At 40.5% G+C, this 26,996-nt stretch overlaps 1 protein-coding gene across 4 annotated transcripts; it reads right to left on the bottom strand.

The window, feature by feature from the left end:
- Nucleotides 1–148: 148 nt before the first annotated feature.
- Nucleotides 149–22,661, bottom strand: LOC136694541 (zinc finger protein 420-like). Of its 4 annotated transcripts, XM_066668196.1 has the most exons (4): nt 22,569–22,659; nt 15,933–16,034; nt 15,381–15,580; nt 149–4,385 (listed from the first exon to the last, which is right to left on the bottom strand). In XM_066668196.1, exon 4 carries the CDS (start codon nt 4,283–4,285, stop codon nt 2,552–2,554), a length of 1,734 nt encoding a protein of 577 aa, XP_066524293.1. In that variant the 5' UTR covers nt 4,286–4,385; nt 15,381–15,580; nt 15,933–16,034; nt 22,569–22,659; the 3' UTR covers nt 149–2,551. The 4 variants fall into 4 exon arrangements, with proteins under 4 accessions (XP_066524293.1, XP_066524292.1, XP_066524294.1 ...); XM_066668195.1 differs by lacking the exon at nt 15,933–16,034 and having other exon boundaries at nt 15,381–15,532; nt 22,569–22,661; XM_066668197.1 differs by lacking the exon at nt 15,933–16,034 and having other exon boundaries at nt 22,569–22,644.
- Nucleotides 22,662–26,996: the final 4,335 nt, after the last annotated feature.

Here is a 26,996-nt window from a genome sequence, read left to right as displayed (position 1 = left end):
TACTTATAGTACAAGCTTCAAAAAACTTCAGTTTTTTATTTATTCAATGAAACTGCTCACTGACCCACTGAAGTTTCTTGTTTTCAATTTTGTATCCGACCCGAGAGGAAGAATCCCGTACAAGAAAGGTTCACACACAAATACTAGTTTATTAAATGTAGTCTCAAACAAAGAATACTGATTATACATTCATATAATGAAACGGACTACAGCGATACATGAAGGAAGAGAGCGATTAATGTATGAGGTTACTTCTCTATAACTTCCCTAAACTCTAAAATGACTGTAGTTTATCCCAGCAAAGCATTCAGCACCAATCTCCTGAGCTTTGAACGAAATGAAACCATGTGACCATACGTGTCCCTGAAGAGGAGTGGAGATGGCTTGTAGGACTTCCGTGCAGGGCTTTCTGAGCTCCTCACAGACATGAGCCTAGTAGGTGTGCAGTGCAACGGCAGCCCTTGCTCTTCTTCCATTGGGCTCTTTGTCAGAGACACAACCTTGGACATGGTGACCACTCAGTCGGAGCAGGTAGGCATTCTGAGGGTGCATTTGATGATTCTCCTTCACAGGTTCTGCTTCCACGGGCAGGTGCATCAGTCCTGGGCCACAGACTGGGGCCTGATGAAGCTCGTTACACACTTCAGGGCTCAGAGGTCTCTTCCATGCTCTGGGTATGACACAAAATTTTGCTAATGGAAATAAAATAAAAACTATGGCTGCAATTTTCTATTGCCTTGAGACAATGACTCTAAACTCCTCTCTCCCTTCATTTCTGCTTAGCTTCCAAAATGGGTGTCCAAGTTTGCCAAGGGAAACTTCTCTTGATCCTCTATTTTCCCATTTCCATTCTCTTCCTTCTCTGTTCTGTTTGCAGTTCAGAACAGCATTGCTTTAAACCCTCCAAACATCTCTCTCTACATTTCCTTTTTGAAAACCTGGACTTTCTCTCTTTGGAAAACCCTTCTCCCCACTAGAATGCTTCAACAGCAACAGTTTTAAAACCAGGTCTCAGGAACTCTGCCTTGAAGGCCTGATTGGTCCTCAGGGATTGAGAGTTGGAGCATTTCTTGCCTCTGATTGGATGTTCTTTTAGACAAGAACCTCCCTTAAGTAGTGACGTCATACATAATTTACAATATTTGACAAGACAAAGACTTAAGAGAATGCATTCTGGAATCTTCTGGTTGAGTGAGTTTCCAAGATTTCTGAATCATGAACTTGCAATTATTATCAAACAATATTCCTAATGCAATCATATTACACACATGAGCATATTGTTTCCGGACAGAGTGAGGTGATTACATTTGAGAGATTAATTAAAATGCAATATAAAAGATTATATGTTAACACAAAGAAATGTCACTCATTAAAAATCATGTTTAAACCATGATTAAAAGTTCATACAAAAGGTCATTTTAAACACGAATATAATTCCATTTTTAATAGTCCAACTGGAATTAAATTTTGCAACATTGTGTGCCACATGCAACTTGAAACTGTTTTAAACCAGTGGCAATTAAGGTTTAATTCCATGGTTTGTAAAGCTTCTGATTAAGCAGTGTTACAGAGCGCATAAGATGATCTTTAAATGAGTCTCTGCATTCCACTGAGGGTAGCTGGTCTTGTCAATTTTACGATTCCTGGTAGAGACTTTTAGGCACCAAAATGTTATCTGGATTGAGATCCTGGGAAAAAGGAGGGATATAAGTGACGGAAAGTGAAATGAGGTCACTGATAGGGACCAGGCTAAATTTCTGCAGACTAAGTCCCACAAAACAACATTTCTTATTAGAAATGAAAGGTAGTTAACTCACTACAGGGCTATACTGTCTGCCTGAGAGTAAAAGATTGTATCTTGGGTGGGAATCATCCATAAAAATTTTGTAGGCTCTCTGAAGGCAATGGCAACTTTGTAGATCCTAAGGGTAGGTATAGAGCACCCAACGATCTTCTCTGGAGACCTCAAACTCCTCTGCAGTTCTTTTTTGTGTGCTGCAGTGCAGCTGGAGAACACACACAGAGAGTTCATAAGTGAGGATGCTCTCTATGGTGAAACGGTAGGAGGACACTAGCAGTCTCTGATCAACGTTGTATCTCGAGAATCCTTAAGGAGTAGAGTCTCTACTCTACCTTCTTTGATGTTCACACCCCAGGTTAGGTCTTCTTTGATGTGAATGCCCCAGAACCAAAAGTCTGTAACCCTTTCTACACAGTGCCCATTTCTGGGTTAAATGTCCTATATCACCTTCCTGAAATCAATAATCATCTCATCTGTCTTTGCTGTATTCAGGTGCAGAGTGTTGTTAGTGCACCACAACAGCTCCACCTTGTCTCGGTAGGCTGTCTCGAAGTCTCCAGAAATTACAGTGGAATCATCTGTGAATTTGACGGTGTTGCTGGTGTAAGTAGTGGTGCAGTTTTAAGACTTCCCTGTTGAGTAAAATTCTAACCACATTTAGAGCAGTGATACGTTTTCTTTAAATCCCCAAGAATGAGAACCAACAGATTTATTAAATCAAAATCTTTGACGATTATCCTCCACTTAGTTCTACTGCTTCTGTTCTGGGTGAAGGCAGTGATGTTTCTGGACAGAACTCGGACGAGTAAAACTCTTCCCACACTCTGAACAGTGATACGGTTTCTCTCCTGTGTGAATGCAATGGTGCCTTTGGAGAGTACCCTGGTGAGTAAAAGTCTTCCCACACTCTGAACAGCGATACGGTTTCTCTCCTGTGTGAATGCGCTGGTGTACTCTGAGATTACCCTGGTGATTAAAACCCTTCCCACACTCTGAACAGTGATACGGTTTCTCTCCTGTGTGAATGCGTTGGTGTATGTGGAGACTATTCTGGTGATTAAAACCCTTCCCACACTCTGAACAGTGATACGGTTTCTCTCCTGTGTGAATGCGTTGGTGTATGTGGAGACTATTCTGGTGATTAAAACTCTTCCCACACTCTGAACAGTGATACGGTTTCTCTCCTGTGTGAATACGCTGGTGTATGTGGAGACTATTCTGGTGATTAAAACTCTTCCCACACTCTGAACAGTGATACGGTTTCTCTCCTGTGTGAATACGCTGGTGTATTTGGAGATGACTCTGGCGAGTAAAACTCTTCCCACACTCTGAACAGTGATATGGTTTCTCTCCTGTGTGAATGTGCTGGTGTTTTTGGAGACTACTCTGTTGAATAAAACTCTTCCCACACTCTGAACAGTGATACGGTTTCTCTCCTGTGTGAATGCGCTGGTGTATTTGTAGACAACTCTGGTGACCAAAACCCTTCCCACACCCTGAACAGTGATACGGTTTCTCTCCTGTGTGAATGCGCTGGTGTATTTGGAGACGACTCTGGCGGGTAAAACCCTTCCCACACTCTGAACAGTGATACGGTTTCTCTCCTGTGTGAATGCGCTGGTGTATTTGGAGATGACTCTGGCGAGTAAAACCCTTCCCACACTCTGAACAGTGATACGGTTTCTCTCCTGTGTGAATGCGCTGGTGTATTTGGAGACTACTCTGTTGAGTAAAACTCTTCCCACACTCTGAACAGTGATACGGTTTCTCTCCTGTGTGAATGCGCTGGTGTACTTGGAGATGACTCTGGCGAGTAAAACTCTTCCCACACTCTGAACAGTGATACGGTTTCTCTCCTGTGTGAATGCGCTGGTGTATTTGGAGATGACTCTGGCGAGTAAAACTCTTCCCACACTCTGAACAGTGATACGGCTTCTCTCCTGTGTGAATGCGCTGGTGTATTTGGAGACTATTCTGGTGATTAAAACTCTTCCCACACTCTGAACAGTGATACGGTTTCTCTTCTGTGTGAATACGCTGGTGTATTTGGAGATTACTCTGTTGAGTAAAACTCTTCCCACACTCTGAACAGTGATACGGTTTCTCTCCTGTGTGAATACGCTGGTGTATTTGGAGACTACTCTGTTGAGTAAAACTGTTCCCACACTCTGAACAGTGATACGGTTTCTCTCCTGTGTGAATGCGCTGGTGTATTTGGAGACGACTCTGTTGATTAAAACTCTTCCCACACTCTGAACAGTGAAACGGTTTCTCTCCTGTGTGAATCCGCTGGTGTATTTTGAGATTACTTGGTTTAGTAAAACTCTTCCCACACTCTGCACAATCATAAGTTTTCCATTTGTGTTTACTTGTCTGAGATTTTCTGCCAGGTGTGCGTGTCTGGGGAGTAGCCAAGGAAGTTTCCTGAGAAATGGAGCTTCTGCCTTCCATGTCCTCACATGTAACCCCTTCTGATTTCAACATTGTGTGACGGAAATGTTTAGAAATGTCTCTTGATTAATGTGTAGAAAATCTGTGGTAATATCGGGGACAACAGGAGACGTTTAAGAGATGTTCTTCTGTCCTGGAATACAATAAATAAAGATAAATTAGTTAAATTCAATTCTCCCTGGCTCGCTATTGGTGACCAATATTCTCCTGAATTTATATTCAGTTCCACCTTTAGTAATGTAACTGAAACAGCAAAAATAAGTCAGTGTTATGGTGCAGGAATAGAGCAACATTCCCATCTGTTTTCATATTATTCAACACTGTAAATGTTCACTGGTTCTATCTCCATGACCAGAAGGAATATTGTGGGTGGAGGAGGGATAACAAAATGCACATTATTTACAAGACGCTCCTTGTGTAAATAGTTCTCTTTGTTGTTTTGATGGCTTCCAGAGGAGGATGGGTTTTACTTTGTGACTTGGTTCTTTGCAAGGTTTCTTCCTTCTGCTTTGACCAATCTTTTCATGTCACTTTTGCCTCAGCAGCACCCACTTGGTGCTAATACCCAGAATTCTGTGCAGCTTCTTTTTACAAACACCAATTGCAAAAAGTGCTTTATGAATAAAAATGCTCTAAAATTTCAACCACTCTCTTCTTCCTCTTCTCACTCTTTCTAGATCATTCTGCTCTGCAATAAAAAGCTAAAGATCCAGAGACAGAAACAGAGTTAATGTTAACATGGTATAAAAGTTGTGTAAAAGTCTCTCTGATCCTTATCCTTAGTAAAACATGGTATAAACAGTGTGTACACTAGGATTTCCAGTGTGCGTCTATATTGCAGTTTATGGTAGAAAGTGAGAAGAAGAGGGGCGACTCTCAGAAGAATGCAGCTATTGAAAATCCATAAGAAATGGAATTTAAAACTTAATTCCACATAATTCACTACAGTTAATATTAAAAAAAAGCCTGAGTGGCTAAAAGAATGGTTTGCAACCCTTAAAAAGTCCAGAAATGTCCATAAAATGGGGGAATTTAGTTTCCCTGAAATAAAAAAAAAAAAATCAAACTGTTAACAGACCATTCCACTGCAGCCTTGAAGAACATGTTCTAGACTACCAAGATTATGATGGTCATACATTTTTACTGTAAGAATGAGGAGTAATAGCATTACAAATTTCATAAGAATAACAACACAATTCCATAAAATGCAGAAGGCCATAAAGTGATTAAAGCAAACTGTTGCCAGACCACTTCACTGCTGCCTTGATGGACATGTCCTCAGGTAACAAGAGAACAATTTTCATACATTTTTACTGTAGGAATTTTTAGAAATATCATTTCAAACCCATAAATATGATGTTAAATTTACATATATGGCAAAATTGTGAGTGCTATTAAAGGATTAAATGAAACTGTTACCAAACCACTCCACTGCAGCTTTGAAGAACATGTTCTGAGGTAGCCAGGGTATAATTCACATACGTTTTACTGTAGGAATTTGGAGACAAATCATATCAAACTCAAATATGATGTTAAATTTTCACATATTGCAATATTTTGAGAGCTATTAAAGCATTAAATCAAACTGTTACCCGCCCATTCCAATGCAGCCTTGAAGAATATGTCCTCAGGTACCAAGAGAATTATTTTCATACATTTTAATGTAGGAATTTAGAATAAGTGCACATATGGCTATATTGTGAGAGCTGGGTTGAATCAAACTGTCACAAAACCTCCCCATTGCAGCCTTGAAGAACATGTTCTCAGGTACTCAGGGTATGATTTTCATACATTTTTACTGTAAGGATTTGGAGTAATATTTTAAAACTCATAAAATGATGTTAAATTTACATATGGTATATGCCAAAATTCGAGTGCTAGTAAAGAGTTAAATCAAACTGTTGCCAGACCACTCCACTGAAGCCTTGAGGAACATATTCTCCGGTACATATTGTTTTTTTAACTATTGTTATTATTTGTTTTGTTTTTGTAATAATTGGGTGTAACAGTAATTTTAATATCCTGAGAATTATGGACTAATTGTGTAAATGTTTCAATCTGCAGTCAAATGTTTAAAACAAACTGTTCCCACAGAACTGTACTGCAGTCTTGAAGAATATCTACCCAGATACATATGGTCTAATTTTTAAGCAAACGCACTATAGAAATTTAGTGTAATAGTAATTTAATATTCCTTACACTATTCCATGCATGGCAGAGTTACAAATGCAAATAAAGGGATACACTGAATTGTTACCAGAGACCTCAACTGCATTCTTGAGGAATATATTCTCCAAGGCAGAGGTGATCATTTCCATGAGTTTTTGCTTTATCCATTTAGAGCAAAGGTAATAGCATGACAAATTCATCAAAAATGATCATTGAATCTACTGTTTTAACAACTTAACTGGCTCTCAAAACAAACTTACCTGTGGTAATGAGCATTGGGTACTGACCCAAAAAATGACACTGCAAATACAAATTTTGTGTGTATATTCTCTGTGGCAGGGTGGGTTTCTGGGTATACCCTTGATGATAGGATGAATAGCCATCTGGGCTTTCCTTTTATTATTACTCTAAATTCATTTTATGGCCTTCAGCATTCTGCAATTTATGGAATCATGTTCCCTGCAACTTCTACCAGATCCTCCGGGGGGATCCCCAAATGTTCTCAGGCCAGCCAGGTGAAATAATCCCCGCAGTGTGTCCTGGGTCTACCCCAGGGCTTCCTTCCAGTTTGACGTGCCTGGTATACCTCCAGTGGGAGGCGTCCAGGTCCAAACCACCTCAACTGCCTCCTCTCAACATGAAGGGGTAATGACTCTGAGCTCTTCCGTAATCACTGAGCTCCTCACACAATCACGGAGAGTACACCCAGCAACCCATCTGAGAAAACTCAATTGGGCTGCGATCTCGTTCTTTCAGTCATTACCCAGAGATGACAACCATAGGTGAGAGTGGGTACTTAGACTGACTGGTAAATTGAGAGCTTTGCTTTATTTCTCAGCTCTCTCTTCACCACGACTGTCCGGTACAGTGACCGTATTACTGGAAATGCTGCACCTTACCTATGGACAACCTCAAAATCCCGCTTCCCATCGCCCCGTGAACAATAACCTGAGAAACTTGAACTCCTTCCCTTGAGGTAGGTTCTCACCCCCTACCTGAAGGGAGCATGATATATGTTTCTGGGAGATAACCATGGCCTCAGACTTGGCGGTGCTGATCTACATACCGACAGCTTCACACTCGGCTGCAAACTGCTCAAGTGAACACTGGAGGTCTACGTGCAAAGAACCCAGAAGAACAACATCGTCCATAAACAGCAGAGATGCCACCTGCTAAGCCCCTCGACAAAAGCCTTTCTGTCCTAGGCTATGCCTCACCACCCTGTCCATGAACACCAAGGAGCAGAGACGAGGCACAGCTCTGATGGAGTCCAATACCCACATTGAACAAGCTTGACTTACTGCCGGGGATTCAAACACAACTCAAACTCTGAGAGTACGAGGCCCATACGGCTAGCCGGAGCAATCCTTGCACCCCACACTCACAAAATACCTCACACAGGATCTCTTGGGGAACACAATCATATGCCTTCACCAAATCCAGAAAGCATGTCTACAGTAGAGTAGCAAACTCACCTTGTATTCAAACATGATATTCTTTATGGACAAACCATGACTGGCACAGAAGTCCAATAACACAACCCCACTGAGGTTCAGATCAGGCAGGCCGTTCCTCGCAATCACTCTTCTCTGGGTTTCCCAGTCATTGCCAACATGAGCATTGAAGTCCTCCGTAAAACAATAGAGTCAGTGCATGGAATCCTCTATAGAACTCCACTGACTACCTCCAAGGCTGAATACTCTGCCCAGCCAGGCGGGGACTTGTGAGTATTCCAACACGTGCATTGTGCCTCTCACCCTGTACAACTCCTGAGTAGGAGAGAGACATTACACCCTATTGGCTAGTTTGGTTCTGGAGCCCACAATGTGTGTAGAGGTAAGCCCAACTATATTTAGTTGGTATCTCTCAACCTCCCGTATCAGCTCCATGCGCCAAAACCCAGTTTCTGCTGCCAAGCTCCATGATGCCAGGGGCCCCTTCGCCCCCGCTCTGCGCCCAACGGGCATTTCACCACAACCCCTACTCTGGATCTTGTGGATGGTGAGCCCACAAGATCCTCTCATGTTGTCTATTCAGGCCGAGCCAGGCCGAGTCACGTGGGCTGCCCGGCCACCAGGCACTTGCTGTCGGACATCACCCCCAGGCCTGGGGTCTATATCACCAAAGTGTTCTGGAGGCCATAGACTTTAGCACAGAAGTGTCCACATTATGAAGCCGTCCGGGTTTATAACTACCCTATTCATTTTCCCATAGACATTACCAAAGTGTCCGGATACTGCAACTATAGCAGGCGCTGCTGAGTGACCGCTGGACACTGGTCATCGCTTGCAATCCTCTCTTAGGCCACTGGGGGTTGTCTCTGCCCATCATTGGAAATCGGACTGGCTTTGGTGATCCCTGGTCCAGGGGACGCAAAGGTAATAGAGTGACCAATCGGCACGATACTTGGTGGGGGGGTACTGGTCAGTCTGACTGACCACAGGAAGTGACCACTGCATCCAGTTAGGAGATTAGGGGCAATATTACCTTAGCATCCATGGGACGCTTTGGTAATATAATGGTTTTCTATGGGGCGGTTAAGGCGGATCTGTGTAATTCCACCTTAAGAGCTACCTCTGCAATACAATGGGTTTCTATGCGTTCTAAAAAGGTTTTGGGGTCCCGGAAGGCCCAGGAAGGTCGGAAAATTACAAAATTCGACACACAGGACCTGGGCACGCTCAGGAAGGATATATTAAAATTTGGGAATTTTACTTGAAACGGCTGACGAGTTACGGGCAAAAAAAAACAATCGAGCGTACGCTTACGAAGTTCGTAAAATTACGAAACTGTGCACTCCGGACCGGGGCATGCCCAGGACGGACATATTATGATTTGGGAATTTTAGGTGAAACGGTTGACGAGTTATGGGCAAAAAAAACGATCGAGCGTATGCTTACGAAGTTCGTTTGGTAATCCTAGGCCAAAGGGTGAAGGAGTTATGACCCCAAAGTTTTTGAAAAAGCATAGGATGAGGTTTGAGGCCTAGTGGTTTTCTGAGGTCAAAGGTGACTTAGGAACGTCACAGGATCACGTGATTCAGGTGAGGCAAAGGTCTTGACCCTGGAAACAACATATCTGAGCTAGGTGGCCCTAGGCCAAAAGATGAAGGAGATATGACCCCAAAAGTTCTTGAAAAAGCATAGGATGAGGTTTGATGCCCAGTTGTTTTCTGAGGTCAAAGGTGACTTAGGAACCTCACAGGGTCGCGTGGTTCGGATGAGGCAAAGGTCCTGACCCTGGAAACAACATATCTGAGCTAGGTGACCCTAGGCCAAAAGATGAAGGAGATATGACCCCAAAAGTTATTGAAAAAGCATAGGATGAGTTTTGAGGCCTAGTGGTTTTCAGAGGTCAAAGGTGACTTAGGAACCTCACAGGGTCACGTGATTCGGGTGAGGCAAAGGTCCTGACCCTGGAAACAACATATCTGAAGATGGTGACCCTAGGCCCGAGGGTCAGGGACTTAGGATTTTTCAAATAAGTGACCATATTACCAATCCGTCCTCGGACGCAACGGTGATATATTCCCCTAATCCCTTAACCAAAACTGTAATATAATGGGATTTAATGGGGGAATCAAGTTGAAACTATGTAATTACACCTTAATAGGATGAAGGGGTTAATGTAAATGAGCACCAGTGAGTCCAGGAGACATATTAAAATCTGGTGATCGTAGGTCAAAAGGTGGAAGAGTTATGGGCAAAAAGCAGATTTTTGATCAGAGGCCCTTAAGGTAGTATCGACCCATAACCACCTTAAGACGTGACCCCCTGGGGTCGTGGATCTAGTATGTGATAGGTGGTGACCCCACGACCTGTACCCTAAATTGTGGTGACCCTAGGCCAAAAGATGTAGGAGATATGACCCTAAAAGTCACTTAGGAACGTCACAGGGGGATTCGGGTGAGGCAAAGGTCCCGACCCTGGAAACAACATATGTGAATATGGTGACCCTAGGCCCAAGGGTCAGGGACTTATGAATTTTTAAAATAAGTGACCATATGACCAATCCGTCCTTGAACGCAACGGTGATATATTCCCCTAACCCCATAACCAGGGTCATATTACCACTCTGTCCTCGGACGCAATAGTGATATATTCCCCTAACCCAATCCCTATGCGCTATTTTTTCTGCAAGAACTAGCGATTCCACCTTAAGAGCTCTGATCGGGTTGTTTTTCTTCTCCTAATTGCGCAGCTCAGTCAAAGCCATTTTTATCATTGCAACTGACAAAGAGAAGATCGTTGAAATTTGGAAAAACACACTTGATACCATTTAACATCGCCAAATGTAAGTTTATTTTGCATTGTAAAGTATAAATATGTTTACTCTTAGCTTCGTTGGTGTTTATTAAAGCGTTTGTAAGCGTTTGTGTTTTCTGTTTAAATGAACGTGTATATGATATGAAAACGGTAATAAACGTTTCTTTTGCGTTGTACAGTTTAAATATGTTTATTCTTAGCTTCGTGGGTGTTTATTAAAGGTTGTTTAAGCGTTGTTAAGTGTTGTTAAGCGTTTTTAAGCGTTTGCAAGCGTTTTTTTTGCGTTGTTAAGCTTTTTTTTGCATTTTTAAGCGTTGTTAAGCCTTGTTAAGCATTTGTAAGCATTTTTTGTGTGTTATCTGTTTAAATGAACGTGTATATGCTTCGAAAACGGTAATAAACGTTTCTTTTGCGTTGTACAGTTTAAATATGTTTATTCTTAGCCTCGTGGGTGTTTATTACATCGTTAAGCATTATGTCCATCCATCCATTATCTGTAACCGCTTATCCAATTTAGGGTCGCGGGGGTTCCAGAGCCTACCTGGAATCATCGGGCGCAAAGCGGGAATACACCCTGGAGGGGACGCGAGTCCTTCACAGGGCAACACAGACACACACACATTCACTCACACACACGGACACTTTGTGTTTTTTTTAATTAATGTGTAGATGTTTAAAATAAGTGATTATGTGTCACTTATGCTTTTTCTCAGATGCCGCCCCGTAATCAGTTATGCCCACTGTGCCAGAACATTTATGCCAATCTGTCGCAACATCTTCGACATTATCATTCAGTGGCAAACAGTGCAGAGAAACAGCTGTTGTTGCAGCTTTCGAGTGGACGGTAGGTATTTTTTTCAAATAAATTATAATAAATATGATTTTAAAATTAGTTATTATTATTATTATTATTTATAAAGTAGTCTTTTCTTTATATGAATGTACTGAATGACTGGTTAATTAAATATTAAAAGTGTACTTTTTTTTTTTTGAAGCGTTCAGGGCAAGTTTACTTGCCAAGTGCCTGGCTGTTGTGGGACATCAATCGTTAGATTGGATAAGCATAACAAGACCCACCATAAAGACTTGGATGTAAAAATTCATTTATGTTATAAAAAAATTATTAGTTAATATAAAATTCATGTATTATTTAATTTGTTTTTGTATTTTATGTGTTCTGTGTTTCAGGATCACGAAAGTGAAAGATTTATTTCAATTTCAAAACGCAAAGTTGTTTTAGAGAAACTGAAACAGCTCATGACAAGTGGGCCCACGCCAGCCTTATCGCCATCTTGTTTGAGCTACATTATAGCTTCTGATGGTGGTAAAACTGGTTCCCCAACACCACGAGGCACCAGCAGCAGCAGCACCATTAGCTGAAGAACAACTAAAAGAAGAGGCTGGCGCTAGCTCCAGTGCAGGAAGCGTTGGTGTGCCAAGCTTCTGTCAGCCACTGTCCGCTGAACAGAGCTTGGGTGCATCAACGTTTCCTGCACCAGCAGATGTCGGGTGTGACAAAGACAAAATAATTCAGGAATTACGCAAAAAGATCAAGTCCCTAGAATATCAACTCGAGTCGACAAAACGTGAGCTGACGTATTTTCGCTCACTTCAGAGCGTTGAAGTTGGAAAATTACAGCACAAGTTTTCCAAAAGGGATAAGTTCCTTCAAGGGGAATGGCCGAAATATGGTAGGCTATGTTTATTTTACTTGTTAGTTGATTATAATGTATTTTAAATTGTATACTAAATGTTTTATTTTTGTCTTTTTTTTTTAGAGCACATACTCCACAAGTACCTCCAGTACAATTTTGGAGAGAACTGCGAGGGTAAAAAGCTTGAAAACGGAAAGATGGCCCTCACCCAGATAAGACGCTTTCTAATCTTTGCTGGGGAGGGCCAACTTCTGAAAGGAGGTTTCTCGTTCTTAAAACAACATGAAAAGATCAGGATGTAAGCTAAGAGTCTATATACAAAATTCTATTTATATAAGTGTAGTCTCCATGATTAATTTCTATTTTGTCTTTTGTGCTTTTACTGTTTTTCAGATGGGTGAATGAACTTAGAAAAGATGGCTTCAAGCCAACAACAATTAAAATAAACCTTTTAAATTTAAAGGGTTTTTTTTTTTGTTTCTCTCCAATTTTCCCGGCAAAGTCACAAATTTAAATCAATGTGACTTCAATTGGCTAAAAATTTCCGTTTCTCAACAAATAAAAGAGCTGAAACAGGACCTGACAAGCCACCGTCAAAATGTCCGAAAAATTTCTTCCAGTAAGTGTTGTGGAATATCTTCAATTTTCTATTGAGCAGGGAACAATATTATATATTTGATGCATGAGGTGTATGATTTTTCTTTGTTTGTGTGCCAGAACAACTTGTGAGTAAAGAAGACATGGCGGCGTTTCGACGTGAAGCAAGGAGAGTTATTCCTAAGAAGCTCGGTAAGTTTTGTCCTATAAACACTTGTTTGGTTATATTGGTTATTCAAACTTATGTTGGAATGTTTTGTTTATGTGTAGAACAACTTCGGAAAAACAAAAGCAGGAGCTGCCTGCAACAGATATTCGGCCTTATGGCCGGGTATTTCGTTGTGGGCATGGGGCACCGAACGGGGGTGCTGACAAATCTGACGGTCGGTGAGGTGACAGGTGCCGAGCCCGGCGACGGCAGCGTTGTGATCGAAGTAAGCTTTTATTTTTATGCTTTTATTTTTCTATTCAAAGGTCGTCAAGCATAAGTCAGCGGGGACTTATGGCTTTGCCCAGCTGTCCTTGACTAACGAGGAATACGGCTGGTTCACAACGCTGCTGGAGCTTCGAGATGGGCTCGAAGGGGCAGAATCGAACTTCTTCTTCTCTGCCTCGGGTGGCCGTTGCTTAAAAATCCTCCTCTATTTCCAGTCGGAATGGAGCAGGATGGGGTTTGGGGGAAGGTTTAACTTCCGCCATTTCCGAACCACCATGGTCCATCATGTAAGTATGCATTTATTTGTGTGATAATAAGGGAACCATGTTAAGAAAATGATGGGTTGTAATTTGTTTTTTCTGTTTTAGACGAAGAATCTGTCTCCGACAAAGAGGAGGAGGATACACAAAGCAATGTGCCACTCCGAGGCAGTAGCAGAGCTGTTTTACGTGCCGCTAATCAACCCGGAGGAGGCTGCTGAGGTGGCGGCCATTCAGCTTGCCGCCATTGAAGATTCTGCCCCAGCACCCGTCATACACACTGAATCAGCTGCGACATCTACAGTAGCATCACCGGCGACATCACACGGTTCCCGGCCCGCCAGAAGAGAACTACTGTACACCGACTTCCCTCCCTCCGTCCCCAGGCCTGCTAAAAGAAAACTAACGTATACCGACACGCCTCCCTCTGTCTCCAAACGGGGAAACACCAGTTACATTGACACCAAAACTTCATCTAGTGATGACGACGTCACTCGACGTCCTGTCATTACGGAGAGCGACAGTTCATACGAGACATTGGCAGCAAATCAAACAGGATTTCACACCAATTAAAGCAGAATGTTAAACAATATATGTTTTATTTAACATATCTAATTATTATGTCTCCTAACTTCTATTCTTTTATCTTTTTCAGATGCTGGGAACAGAGTCGGTGATGGGGCATGAGTATGCAATTTCACCAACAATAGTTATGACGTCGCCAGCATTTAGAAAAATAAATCTAAAATCTCCAATGGTTAAATTATATCGTTGCGACCAAAAATAAAAATTTAAACATAACTATTGTTGGTGAAATTGCATACTCATGCATTTTCTTGTAAATATTTGTAAATAGTTTTTAATTACTTTAAATACACATACACTGACAAAACACGTACACACACACACACGTTAGCTTTTATAAGGTTTTTTTATATTTGTTATTGTTTGTTAATAAATATTTTTTAATATGTTATCACCTGACTTGTTATTACTAATCCACCCACACATCATTTTAAAGCTAGGATGTGGTTTGAGGCCTACTAATATTCTGAGGTGAAAGGACACTTAGAATAGTCACAGGATCGTGGGATTCAGGTGAGTCAAAGTTTACTACCTAGGAAACAACATATCTGAGTTTGGTGAACTTAGGCACAAGGGTCAGGGACTTATGACCCTTAAAATAAGCGCTGTATCAAAGATGCGTCCCTGGGACGCTTTGGTAATATAATCCCCTAATCTCTAATTTTCGGCCATTTTAAAAAACAACTGCTACTCCCTAACAAAGGATTAGTGTATGTGGAATTATATATTTAAAACATTACACCAAAATCCAGCACTGAGATTGAGAATGTATTTTAACCTACTTAGCTAGTACCTTATGTCGTCTTAATGTGTTTAAGCAATTTTATTTCTTATACTGAGGTATGCGGTTCTGTGTGACATAAAAACCCCAAAAAATGCTCACATCGTCTTGTAAAATACACCATCAAACCACATAATTACTCAAAATACTCATGTATGAGCGACTGTCATATCATTTAAATGTTTTCTGTCAGAGGGGAAAAAAGAGCTAGCTAGAGTTAAACAGGTTAGCTAAAGATTGCCATTTGGGAAAAAAAAAAAAAAAAAAAAACTACGTATGTAACATATAGCAGTTGATAGAATAACGTACATAACTTTAACAATGTTATCTACCAAAATACTTATGTATCCAAAAATATATGGTTAACTTGAAATACTTACGTGATGAAGCTGTTCCCTGAGGCTGGTGAGAGCTGCTCGCACCGTGGTCACAGAAAAGAGCGCAAATCTTCTTCTGTGTTTTTACAGCGGTTAGCTTCTGCCACCTTCTGTTTCCTCATTTAGAGTTCATTCAGTCCAGTCGTCTTCAAAAACTTAAATAACAATTTCCTCCCTTCAGCATGGCAGTCTCCTTATTAACCCTATTTATCATAATTTCTGTCATTTGTGTCCCAGTCATTACATCATTATTCTAAAATATTACAATATTAACAAAGCATATCTATAATTGTGGCATTTAACAAGTTAAAATAATTATTCTATTTAACTTTTTTTTTTTACAATGTTTTCGAGATAAAATGCTCTGATCGGTGTAGTGTGCTAACTGCAATGGCAATCGCCTCGCCAGCCGACAGTGCCAATGTGCAACCGGAATTGGGCCAGATGCAGTGTGTTGCTTTCACGTCAATACTCAGCTGGCTGAGAGTGCCAACGTGCAGCCGGACTTGGGCCAGATAAAGGGTGCAGAGACGGCAGAAAGCCGACAGTGCCTACCTGCAGCCGGAACTGGGCCACATGCAGGGTGCTGCATTCACGTCGAGTCACAGCCAGCCAACTGTGCCGAGCCTGAGCCAGAATCGGTCCAGATCTACCTTGCTAGTTAGGGAGACATTTACACACCGTTTATACCGTGTTTTACTGAACATAAAGATCAGAGAGAGACTTTTACACACCATTTATACACCACAGTCACGCCATCTGCACTTTGCGAAAAAGCAGTCACGCCATCCACACTAGGATTTCCTGTGTGTGTCTACATCTCGGTTTACGGTGAAATTGTGAGAGCGAGAGGGGGGACTCGCAGAAAAGCGCAGATATTGAAAATCCATAAGAAATGGGATTTAAAACTTAATTACACACAATTCACTACAGTTAATATTACAAACAGGCCTGATTGGCTAAAAGAACGGTTTGCAACCCTTAAAAAGTCCAGAAAGGTCCATAAAATGGAGGGAATTCAGTTTCCCTGAAATTAAAATTAAACATCAAACTGTTACCACGAAATTCCACTGTTGTATTGAAAAACGTGTCCTCAGGTAAACAGTATAATATTTTTCTGTATTTACTGTAGGAATTAGGAGTAATAGGCTTGAAAAAACTTGGGTATTAAATTCCATAAAAGGGTTAAATAAAACTGTTACCAGACCACTTCACTGCAACATGTTTTCAAGTATTCGGAGTATAATTTTTATACAATTTTACTGTAGGAATTTGGAGTAATATTATTTCAATCTCAGAAATATATATATATATATATATATATATTCATTTGAGCCGTACCTCAACCACAACACTCTGCTGAGTCTGGGTTGAGAGTTTCCCAGACTCGGGTCAGAACTATGGCCCCACTCTATGGCCGCACATCACGGCAGAGACAATGCCAACTCCGCGTGCCGTCATCGGGCCGAGTGTTTTTGTTCCGGCGTGCGTGAAGTGTGGGCCGATACAATTTTGCTTGCTGGGCTTTCTCTGATCTTTGTCTTCAGTAACCCAGTAAACAAGGAACATCCCTGGACGTTCAAAAAAGGTCTAAAAGTAGTCGGTCCGTCAAGGACATATTTTAAATTGTCAGTGGATGTCCAAAATTAATTGAAAATAAGTCAGTTATTTCAGGACCAATTGATAACGTCAATGGACGTCCGAAATGCATTGAAAACAAGTCCGTTATTTTGGGACTAATCGACAACGTCAATGGACGTCCGAAATGCGTTGAAAACAGGTTAGTTATTTCGGGACCAATTGATAACGTCAATGGACGTCCGAAATGCATTGAAAACAAGTCAGTTATTCCAGGACCAATTGATAACGTCAATGGACGTCCGAAAGGCGTTTAAAACAAGTCAGTTATATTGGGACGAACTGATAACATCAGTGGACGTCCAAAATGTGTCTTATTTTGGGACAAATTAATATTGTCAGTGGATGTCCGGAATGTGTTTTTAATCAGTTGAGAGAGAGAGACAGAATGTGTGTGCCCTTGAGAGAGAGAGAGCCCCTCCCCTTCAGATAACGGTTACTCTGAGTTTGAATACAGCGTCAAAATAAGTTTCAGTGGATGATTTTTCAACGGTTTGTGGAAGCAGGCATTACAAAAACAGGGGAGGAGGCTCATATTCAGAGGTAAATGATATTTAATCTTAATAAAACTTTAGTTTCACTCATTCTGGTAAAGTATAAATATTTAAAGAGCTCTAGCAAAGCAACAGCTATGCTAGGTTAGCATCTCAGTGAAGACAAGGAGGAATAGAGGAGGATAATAGTTAACCCATTCTGTATAAAAAATTCAAAGTAATATTACATTATTAACAGTAATGTTTTTGACATTTATTTCAGCAAGTCTGGGTTGCAGTTACATGAAAGCCACCTTGCTAACAATGCGAATGTTAACAATATATCAAAAGTGCTGGGCTGGAAAGTAAAATCATACAATAGCATTTGCGCAGGCCACATTTGTGCTTTTCCAAATATGTGAAAATCATCAGATGAACGGTACTTTTATCCGAAGTTGTGCGTAAAATATCGATGTATTGTACTCTTATTACATTTACTTAGAAAATCAATACATATAATTTTATCAGGTGCACCAAAACATTTACATATAATACAATATTTTGTTAGACTGACAATTTTTTCCCACTCAGGTATCCAACTAACTTGGAGTATGTTCATGTTCCCAAAGGTTTAACTGTGAAATATAAATGTTGGGGGGAACACTAATACAAGTAACTATTTTATTATATTGTAGAATTAGTAATAATATTTTAAAACTTATAAGCTGTGATCTGATTATTAATGAAAGCATACATGTTTTGAGTCAATACTGTCCATCCTCCAGCACACCTTGCATATGTCACTCAAGCAAAAGCTAGAAAATGTGCCACTTTTCAATGTTGCAGAGATCTGTAGGTTTCAGTAATTTTATCAGGCAAGGAAGTCAACAGATGCATCAACAGCATTGTCACCAAATGCCCAGTGCTGGTAGCAAGTGAACCAACATCATATAAATATTATTGTATCTTTTATAATTCTGAAAATATTATATATGTATAACATTATTCATTCATTCATTTTCTGTAGCCGCATATCCAATTCAGGGTCGCGGTGGGTCCAGAGCCTACCTGGAATCAATGGGCGCAAGGCGGGAATACACCCTGGAGGGGGGCGCCAGTCCTTCACAAGGCAACACAGACACATTCACGCACACACTCACACCTACGGACAATTTTGAGTCGCCAATCCACCTACCAACGTGTGTTTTTGGACTGTGGGAGGAAACCGGAGCACCCAGAGGAAACCCACGCAGACAACACACCAACTCCTCACAGACAGTCACCTGGAGGAAACCCACACGGACACGGGGACAACACACCAACTCCTCACAGACAGTCGCCCGAAGCGGGAATTGAACCCACAACCTCTAGGCCCCTGGAGCTGTGTGACTGCGACATTACCTGCAGCGCCACTATGCCGCCCTATAATATTATTATAATATAATACTAGATTTATATTAGTTTTTTTACTGTAAGACCATTATTAATATTCTGTTATATTAATATTTGTCTAATATCGTTTCCTTATTCTATCTTGTTTGCACTACACTATTACCTTTATAGATATAATTTATTGGGTTATTACAATAAAGCTTTCATCTATTGTGTTCTGCTTTGTTTTTACAGTTGTCTGATGAGGTTGATGGAATCCATACTCTAACAGTGAACAAAATTCACCAGTTCAGCAATGGATTTACAGCTGTACTCCCTAAAATACACATCTCCACACTTACGTTGAGACAAGAGAGGACTTCAAAGCTTACAGGTTTGATTTAAACATTTGACCTAAATAATAATTTAACAATTATTGCATCAATGTGGCTTCTGTGCTTTCATTCATTCATGTATTCATTCATTGTCTGCTTGTCCAGTTCAAGGTTGTGGTGGGTACAAAGTATTTACATACTACCTGGAGTCACTCTGCGCAAGGTGGGAACACACCCTAGACAGGGCACTAGTCCTTCACAGGGCACCACACACCCACAATTTCACTCATGCACTCACACAATGGACACTTTTGAGTAGCCAATCCACCTGCCAATGTGTGTTTGGATCATGGGAGGAAACCAGGAGCACACAGAGGAAACCCATACAGACACAGTAAGAACACACCAAACTCCCGAGGGGGCACCCATATAAATTAATAGTTAAGAGGTATGGGATCATTATTAAAGCATTTTTCTTCATGATGTATAGGCATTGACTTCAAGAATAAACTTGTTTTTCTTGACTTACAAATCTGACCCCCTCATTAAGTATGATAAAGTAAACCGTTGCCACACCAACTGAAATAGTCACAGTCAACGAAAAGTCAGTATTATGTCTTAGTGTGTCATGCCAAGTCTATTTCTGTTTTTCTGTAGAGTGAACCTACAACATTATATCTGATAATTCAGCTGAAATATCAGGACTGGGAAACTAGTGTTTCCAGAGGAAGCCAGAGTGTGGTGAAAGCTGAGTTGAGGTTTGCTCTCATAGTGAGGCCTTCTCCACAAACACCTGTATGTATCACGACTTCAAAATTGAATACCCTGCACACCTGAAAACATCATGACATTTCTCCAGAGATGCATTTTAAACATGGAGTTGCAGAGTGTGACTCGAGTGATCGACCTACTGTACTAAACCTTTCATGCCTCCACTGAACCAATGCACACAATTTCTGCATAGAAAGTTTACCTTTGCCAAACTCGAACAACACATTGGCCTGTGCATGGACATGTACAGTATAACCTGTGGTTTATGACTGACAGTACACTATTTTCAAGTTTCATTCTAACAGAAGATGTGTACTGAAAACACAAGCAATAATTTTCCTTCCACTGTCATATTTTATTAATTAAATGTATTGGGTTAAACAGATTTAAAAATAAGGTAAAATTTAATCTATATGTTAAAATGTCAGTTCTGCATATTTCCTCATCAGGTGGATTTTTATTAATTTAAAAATTGCAATATTTTTGCATAAGCAATAATTACTTTTTACATAAGTAATTGTTCCATACACTGTTGATTATGGAAGGTCGCCAATCCACCTACTAACGTGTGTTTTTGGACTGTGGGAGGAAACCGGAGCACCCGGAGGAAACCCATGTGGACACACCAACTCCTCACAGACAGTCACCCGGAGCAGGAATCGAACCCACAACCTCCAGGTCCCTGGAGCTGTGTGACTGTGACACTACCTGCTGCGCCACCGTGCCGCCCATTATGAATATTTGTGTTAATAATTCTGGTACACTTTAGTCACCACAGGGTACAAAATGGTTTGTCACTGGGGTGGTATATATAAAGCTAATGGTAATGATACATTTTAGCCCCTTATGGTTCCAAGTACATTAACTAGTACAAAAACTGTATACAGAATATATATACACCTTTGCATTCATGTCATAATATGTTTCTTTTTAAAAAAGTGAATATATATATATTATTTATTCATTTATTTTTATACATTTATACATGTATGCCATGTTTGAGTCACATATTTTGGGCTAATTACAAAAATTTGCCAATATGTTTATAAATATATTTTACCTACGGGTGTAATGTTTTTTCCAACCGGGATTGTGAACTGACAGGTACAATTAAATACTAATAAAAGTGTTACATAATGGAAACTATTAAAAAAAATAATGGATAAACTATTAGGAACCATTAAGTGCTGATGGGTTACATGATGAAAACTATTAGATGTAGACACCATTAAAATCCAGTCTGAACCAATAAATTCTTAATGGAACCTACTGTACTTTGAAAGTACATTTGTAATGTGACTCTGTTACTCGTCTTTTCAAAGTTTATGTTTGGATGTCTTTTCAACTTTAATTCAGTGTTTTTTGAATGACATTTAGATACGTGATTTCAATGTTGAAATAACGGCTTTAAAAGGACGTCTTTAATGTGACTTTAGTCGTCTTATCAACGTCTGTGTTTGGACGTCTTTTCAACCTTAAGAAAACTTTGATTAGACAACAGTCAAGTACGTTATCTCAACGTTGAATCAACGGCTAAATGTTTACTGGGAAAACACCGTAAAACAGTTTGTAAAAGTCTCTCTAACCTTTATCTTCAGTAAAACACGGTATAAACGGGGTGTAAATATCTTAAACACATTTATCTTCAGTAAAACACGGTATAAACGGGGTGTAAATATCTTAAACGCGTTTATCTTCAGTAAAACACGGTATAAACGGGGTGTAAATATCTTAAACGCGTTTATCTTCAGTAAAACACGGTATAAACGGGGTGTAAATATCTTAAACACGTTTATCTTCAGTAAAACACGGTATAAACGGGGTGTAAATATCTTAAACACGTTTATCTTCAGTAAAACACGGTATAAACGGGGTGTAAATATCTTAAACACGTTTATCTTCAGTAAAACACGGTATAAACGGGGTGTAAATATCTTAAACGCGTTTATCTTCAGTAAAACACGGTATAAACGGGGTGTAAATATCTTAAACACATTTATCTTCAGTAAAACACGGTATAAACGGGGTGTAAATATCTTAAACGCGTTTATCTTCAGTAAAACACGGTATAAACGGGGTGTAAATATCTTAAACACGTTTATCTTCAGTAAAACACGGTATAAACGGGGTGTAAATATCTTAAACACGTTTATCTTCAGTAAAACACGGTATAAACGGGGTGTAAATATCTTAAACACGTTTATCTTCAGTAAAACACGGTATAAACGGGGTGTAAATATCTTAAACACGTTTATCTTCAGTAAAACACGGTATAAACGGGGTGTAAATATCTTAAACACATTTATCTTCAGTAAAACACGGTATAAACGGGGTGTAAATATCTTAAACACATTTATCTTCAGTAAAACACGGTATAAACGGGGTGTAAATATCTTAAACGCGTTTATCTTCAGTAAAACACGGTATAAACGGGGTGTAAATATCTTAAACACATTTATCTTCAGTAAAACACGGTATAAACGGGGTGTAAATATCTTAAACACGTTTATCTTCAGTAAAACACGGTATAAACGGGGTGTAAATACCTTAAACACGTTTATCTTCAGTAAAACATGGTGTAAATATCTTATACACATATTTACCTTCAGTAAAAACAGGTCTTGATTTCTCTCAGACACGCGGCTCTGTTCCCGCTTCTTCCTCAGACACACTCTCCGCTCCACAACACCCGCCCCCTCACACACGATGGACTGGAAAATCATAACAGCTGGTCTCCTATTGGACAGTCCCCACAAACCCCGCTCACATCCAACCCCGCCCTCCCCTGACGTCAGACGCCACGCACGGATTCAGTCCTGTGTGTGAAACTGTGCCCTATTCACTACATAGTGCACTATTCTAAGGTAGTGTCCCAGATCAAAGTCCGTAATTTCAAAAGCTTAAGGTTATTTATATTACCCCTGTTCCCTGAAGAAGAGGAACAAGGTACAATACAAACTCTATGGAGCTGGAGAAACTGGCAGCAGGGAGAGAGCTGCTTCCATACATTTTGTTAAAGTGCGAGGAGCTAGGGGAAGACCAAGAGGCAGAACGAGCCCCACAGAGGCAGGTGAACCAGCCTCATATTCCGCTCCGTAACACCCACATTTACCTATTAATTATCAATGCGGATAACCTCGTGAAGATGATCCAGAATGCTGCAGCACGCCTGGTCTTCAACCAACCAAAAAGAGCACATGTCACGCCCCTCTTAGTTGAGCAGCATTGGCTACCCTTAGCTGCTCGCATCAAATTTAAATCACTAATGATGGCCTTCAGAGTATTCACTGGCTCTGCTCCCATCTTCCTCAATAGACTCTAACATCTTCCTCTAATAGACTCTATCGCCAACCCCCCGTACAGGTCAGTCGAGGCTATTCTCATCTCTGGTACCACGCTGGTGGAACGAGCTTCCAAGCACTATCGGAGCAACAGGAACCCTCTCCGCATTCAAGAAATCCTTGAAGACCCAGCTTTTCCTATAGTGTCTCTTGCACTGAAAGTATTTCTTTAATGCACTTATTACTTCCTGGAATATTGCACTCAATGTAAGGTATTGTGTATAAATTGTGCTGTAGTTTGAATGTTAGATCCTCTTTTGTAAGTCGCTTTGGATAAAAGCATCTACCAAATGCATAAATGTAAATGTAAATGTAATATGGGCTTCTCCGTTCACTTTCTCGTTAAATAGTGGACACTATGGAGGACCGAAAGACAAGAAAGAGGTGTTTGGTGCATGGAGTGAAAGGATATATTAATTCATTCATTGTCTGTAACACTTCTCCAGTTCAGGGTCATGGTGGGTCTGGAGCCCAATCAGAATCACTGGGCACAAGGCTGGAACACAACCTGGAGGGGATGCCAGTCCTTCACAGTGTGACACACACATTCACTCACACCTATGGACCGTTTTTGAGTCTCCAGTACACCTGCCAACGTGTGTTTTTGGAGCATGAATAAAGTATATATCGTTAATGCAGAATAGAAAAATAATATATCAAAAGAATTTTTTTAAAATATACTTGGTTTCAATTCAAGATGGCGGCGCGTGCACATGCAGTGGCTTCTCTCTCTCCCGAGTTTACAGTGTTTAACTCGGCGAGGAGCTGCAAATCCACAGCTTGCTCAGGACACCGGCACCATCACCGACCCACAACGCTGCGTCTCGCCCACGATAGAAGTGCCACAAGCGGAGCGAGAGGCTGCAGAAGAGGGGGAGACGCAGAGGTATCAGTGCGAGGCTAGCGGCTAGCCCACACAAGCCAGCCATCCCCACCATGACACTGGCTAATGTACGCTCGTTGGATAACAAACTGGTCTATATCCGTTTACTTCAGTCAACTCATAAGACCATGAGAGACTTTTGTGTTTGTGTGTTTTAACAGAAGCGACAGAGAACATTAGTCCCTGTGTTTGAAAGGGCTTGAAAAATGGCGGGCTGGGCGTGGCTAGGTCCAAGAGGTGGTTTCAGAGAGCAAATCATTGATCAATGGAGATTCAAGGGGAATGCCTTCCTCTAAGACCCTCCCACACGTGAAATTTGTCTCAGAAATAAAATTAAAAATGAAGCAGAAACAAAGAGAGAATCCAGAAGAAAAAGACCTCACTGGGAAAAAAAAAAAACAATAAAAGCAAAGGCTGGCAAAATACAAACAAAGATCAGTATCAAATAACTACAGAGTAAAAAGATACCCAAGTATATTTTAAAAATATTCTTTTGATCTATTTTTTCTGTTTTGCCTTCACAATATATACTTTCTGCTCTTCGTTCTAGGAAATTTTATCTTGAAGATTTATTTTTGCTTTTGTAGAACTTTTGACACAAAATTCACTCCATATTGGTGCGTGGCATTACAAACAAACGCAAGTTAGTTTAGTGACATCATGTGTCTGCAGCAGTAAACAGTGTTACATCGGCTCATTAAACATCATCATTCACAAAAAATCATGATTTCTGATAATGTGAGCGAGGTTTTATTAGCACCAGAAAAGGCATTATGACAGTCTCTCTTTATATAGAAACCTGTGATTCTGTGTAAGTTACAGCTGTTTAGGCTCATAATTATCTATTAACTATTTCCAGCCCATAACAAATTAACTGTCTATTTATTATGGAGATTCATTTCTCATAATAATTAATAATTAACTATTATTAATAATTAACATTTACAAAAAAATACTTAAGAAAAGTTTAAAGAGAGCTTTGCAAATGATATGATATATTATATAAATATAGTATATAAATGATATACTAAGTTTTAAGAATCAAGATGCAGTGTTGAAAATTCTCGTGATCATTTTACTAGCATAGAGCACGCCCAGAGAAGTGTGTGAGAGGGGGGCGAACTCAGAAGGTTTGGGCTGGAGTTCGACGTGGCTCGGAGGCGTGTGCGTAAAAGCCGTGCCCTCCCCCCCAGGGCTTAAAGTGGTCAGAATGAAAAAAGGGGGGAGATGGGGTGGTGGTGGGCGCGATGTTGTTCGACACGGGGATGGAGTGAGACTGAAGAGGTATAAATAGAGCTGTGGAGAGGTAATTGGGGCATGGTCTAGCTCCCAAAATTACGTCACGTGGTGACTTCAATTTACTAGCATAGACCACGCCCAGAGAAGTGTCAGACTGGGGGGGCGAACTCAGAATCTTTGGGCTTGAGTTTGAGGTGGCTCGGAGTGCCCCCAAAATTAAACAGTTGCCAATTGTTCATGGGCTGCGAGCAGATCATTGGCGTGGGTAAGGATGTATCTGTGGTAGGCTTGTGAGGACCAGCGGCCAAGGACCTGGGCGGTGTGGTCGGGAATTCCTTAGTGGGAGGCTGAGGAAGCCGCACTGATCCTAAAGGAGTGAGCGGGGAAGTAAGCGGGATTGAAACCACTGAGAGAAAGGATGCGATGGAGATGGAGGTGGTTTGGAAGTCAAAGCATGGAAAAGGAATGTTATGAAGTTGATGGAAACGTCTGAAGGTTAGCCAGCCGGTCCAGTATGTAGAAAGGGTGTTGGGTGCTACGGCCTGGAGGATGAGGTCTTGCGAGATGATTGAAAGATGGCTGGGATGAAGTGGTAAGATGATTTCTGAAAATGGATGCGTCTGCATGGGATGAAGGTCTGATTGAGGTGCCAATGCTCAGAATCTCTGAAATTTAAAATGAGAGAGTGAATCAGCTATTGGATTGGAATGGCCAGGGATGTGAGTAGCCTTTAAAATGAATTGGTGCATAACTGAATGCCAAACGAGACGGCAGAGAAGGAACATGAGTGGCAGTGACATTGAACGCCCTGTAGTGTATGTTGTGTATACACTGTAGTATACACTATACTACATACACTGTAGTGTTTCTAATATATATATATATATATATATATATATATATATATATATATATATATATATATATATGTATGTATATATTTATATATTGTATTTGTAACGTTTGAATTTATTCTAACTCTTCTGATTAATGACGTTTTAACTAATGATAATAATTGTTATTGTTATGATTGACTTAAATGATAAAATATTAACAAGTAGTTAGAGAGTGAATACTGTCATCACTACGTGAGTTCTTCAGGATTTTCAGACTTTTAATGAACAGACTCCACACACTGTTATTTCAAATAATGGAAATATTTTATTAAAAGAAAAGAGACTATTTACTAGACATAGCACGACCTTAGGAATTCTCACTAGATCAATGCAGGTCAAACTGGATATGACTTGACTAATGTGTTGCTAATGAGATTTAATTAATGTATAAATTTATCAAGAGACTTAATTAGGCATCAGCTTCTGAAAAGTGAGTAAATTTTGCTTGCTTACTCTTTTTGCCTTTTTATCACAGAGCCATCGGGTCCTGCAGATTCAATCTCCGTTCTCCGGGTCTTTGCTTCTTATCCTCCCCGTGTCACTGAAGGTAGGCTCGCTGGAAAGGGGATTCACCCTTCCAGGGTGAGTCAGACACTCTTGGCCTTAGACGGTGTGACGTCAGTCGGGGGATTCCCTTCACGGAGAACTGCTGGCCTGGCTGGATTGTCCCCT

This window comes from Hoplias malabaricus, chromosome 4 (genome assembly GCF_029633855.1).
Source record: "Hoplias malabaricus isolate fHopMal1 chromosome 4, fHopMal1.hap1, whole genome shotgun sequence".
Lineage (NCBI taxonomy): Eukaryota > Metazoa > Chordata > Actinopteri > Characiformes > Erythrinidae > Hoplias > Hoplias malabaricus.
Note: the sequence above shows the minus strand (reverse complement) of the source record. Positions and strands in the feature narration are given on the sequence as shown.

Coding starts and splice junctions, on each gene's coding strand:
- LOC136694541 (XM_066668195.1), bottom strand. CDS start 4,285: ATGTTGAAATCAGAAGGGGTTACATGTGAGGACATGGAAGGCAGAAGC.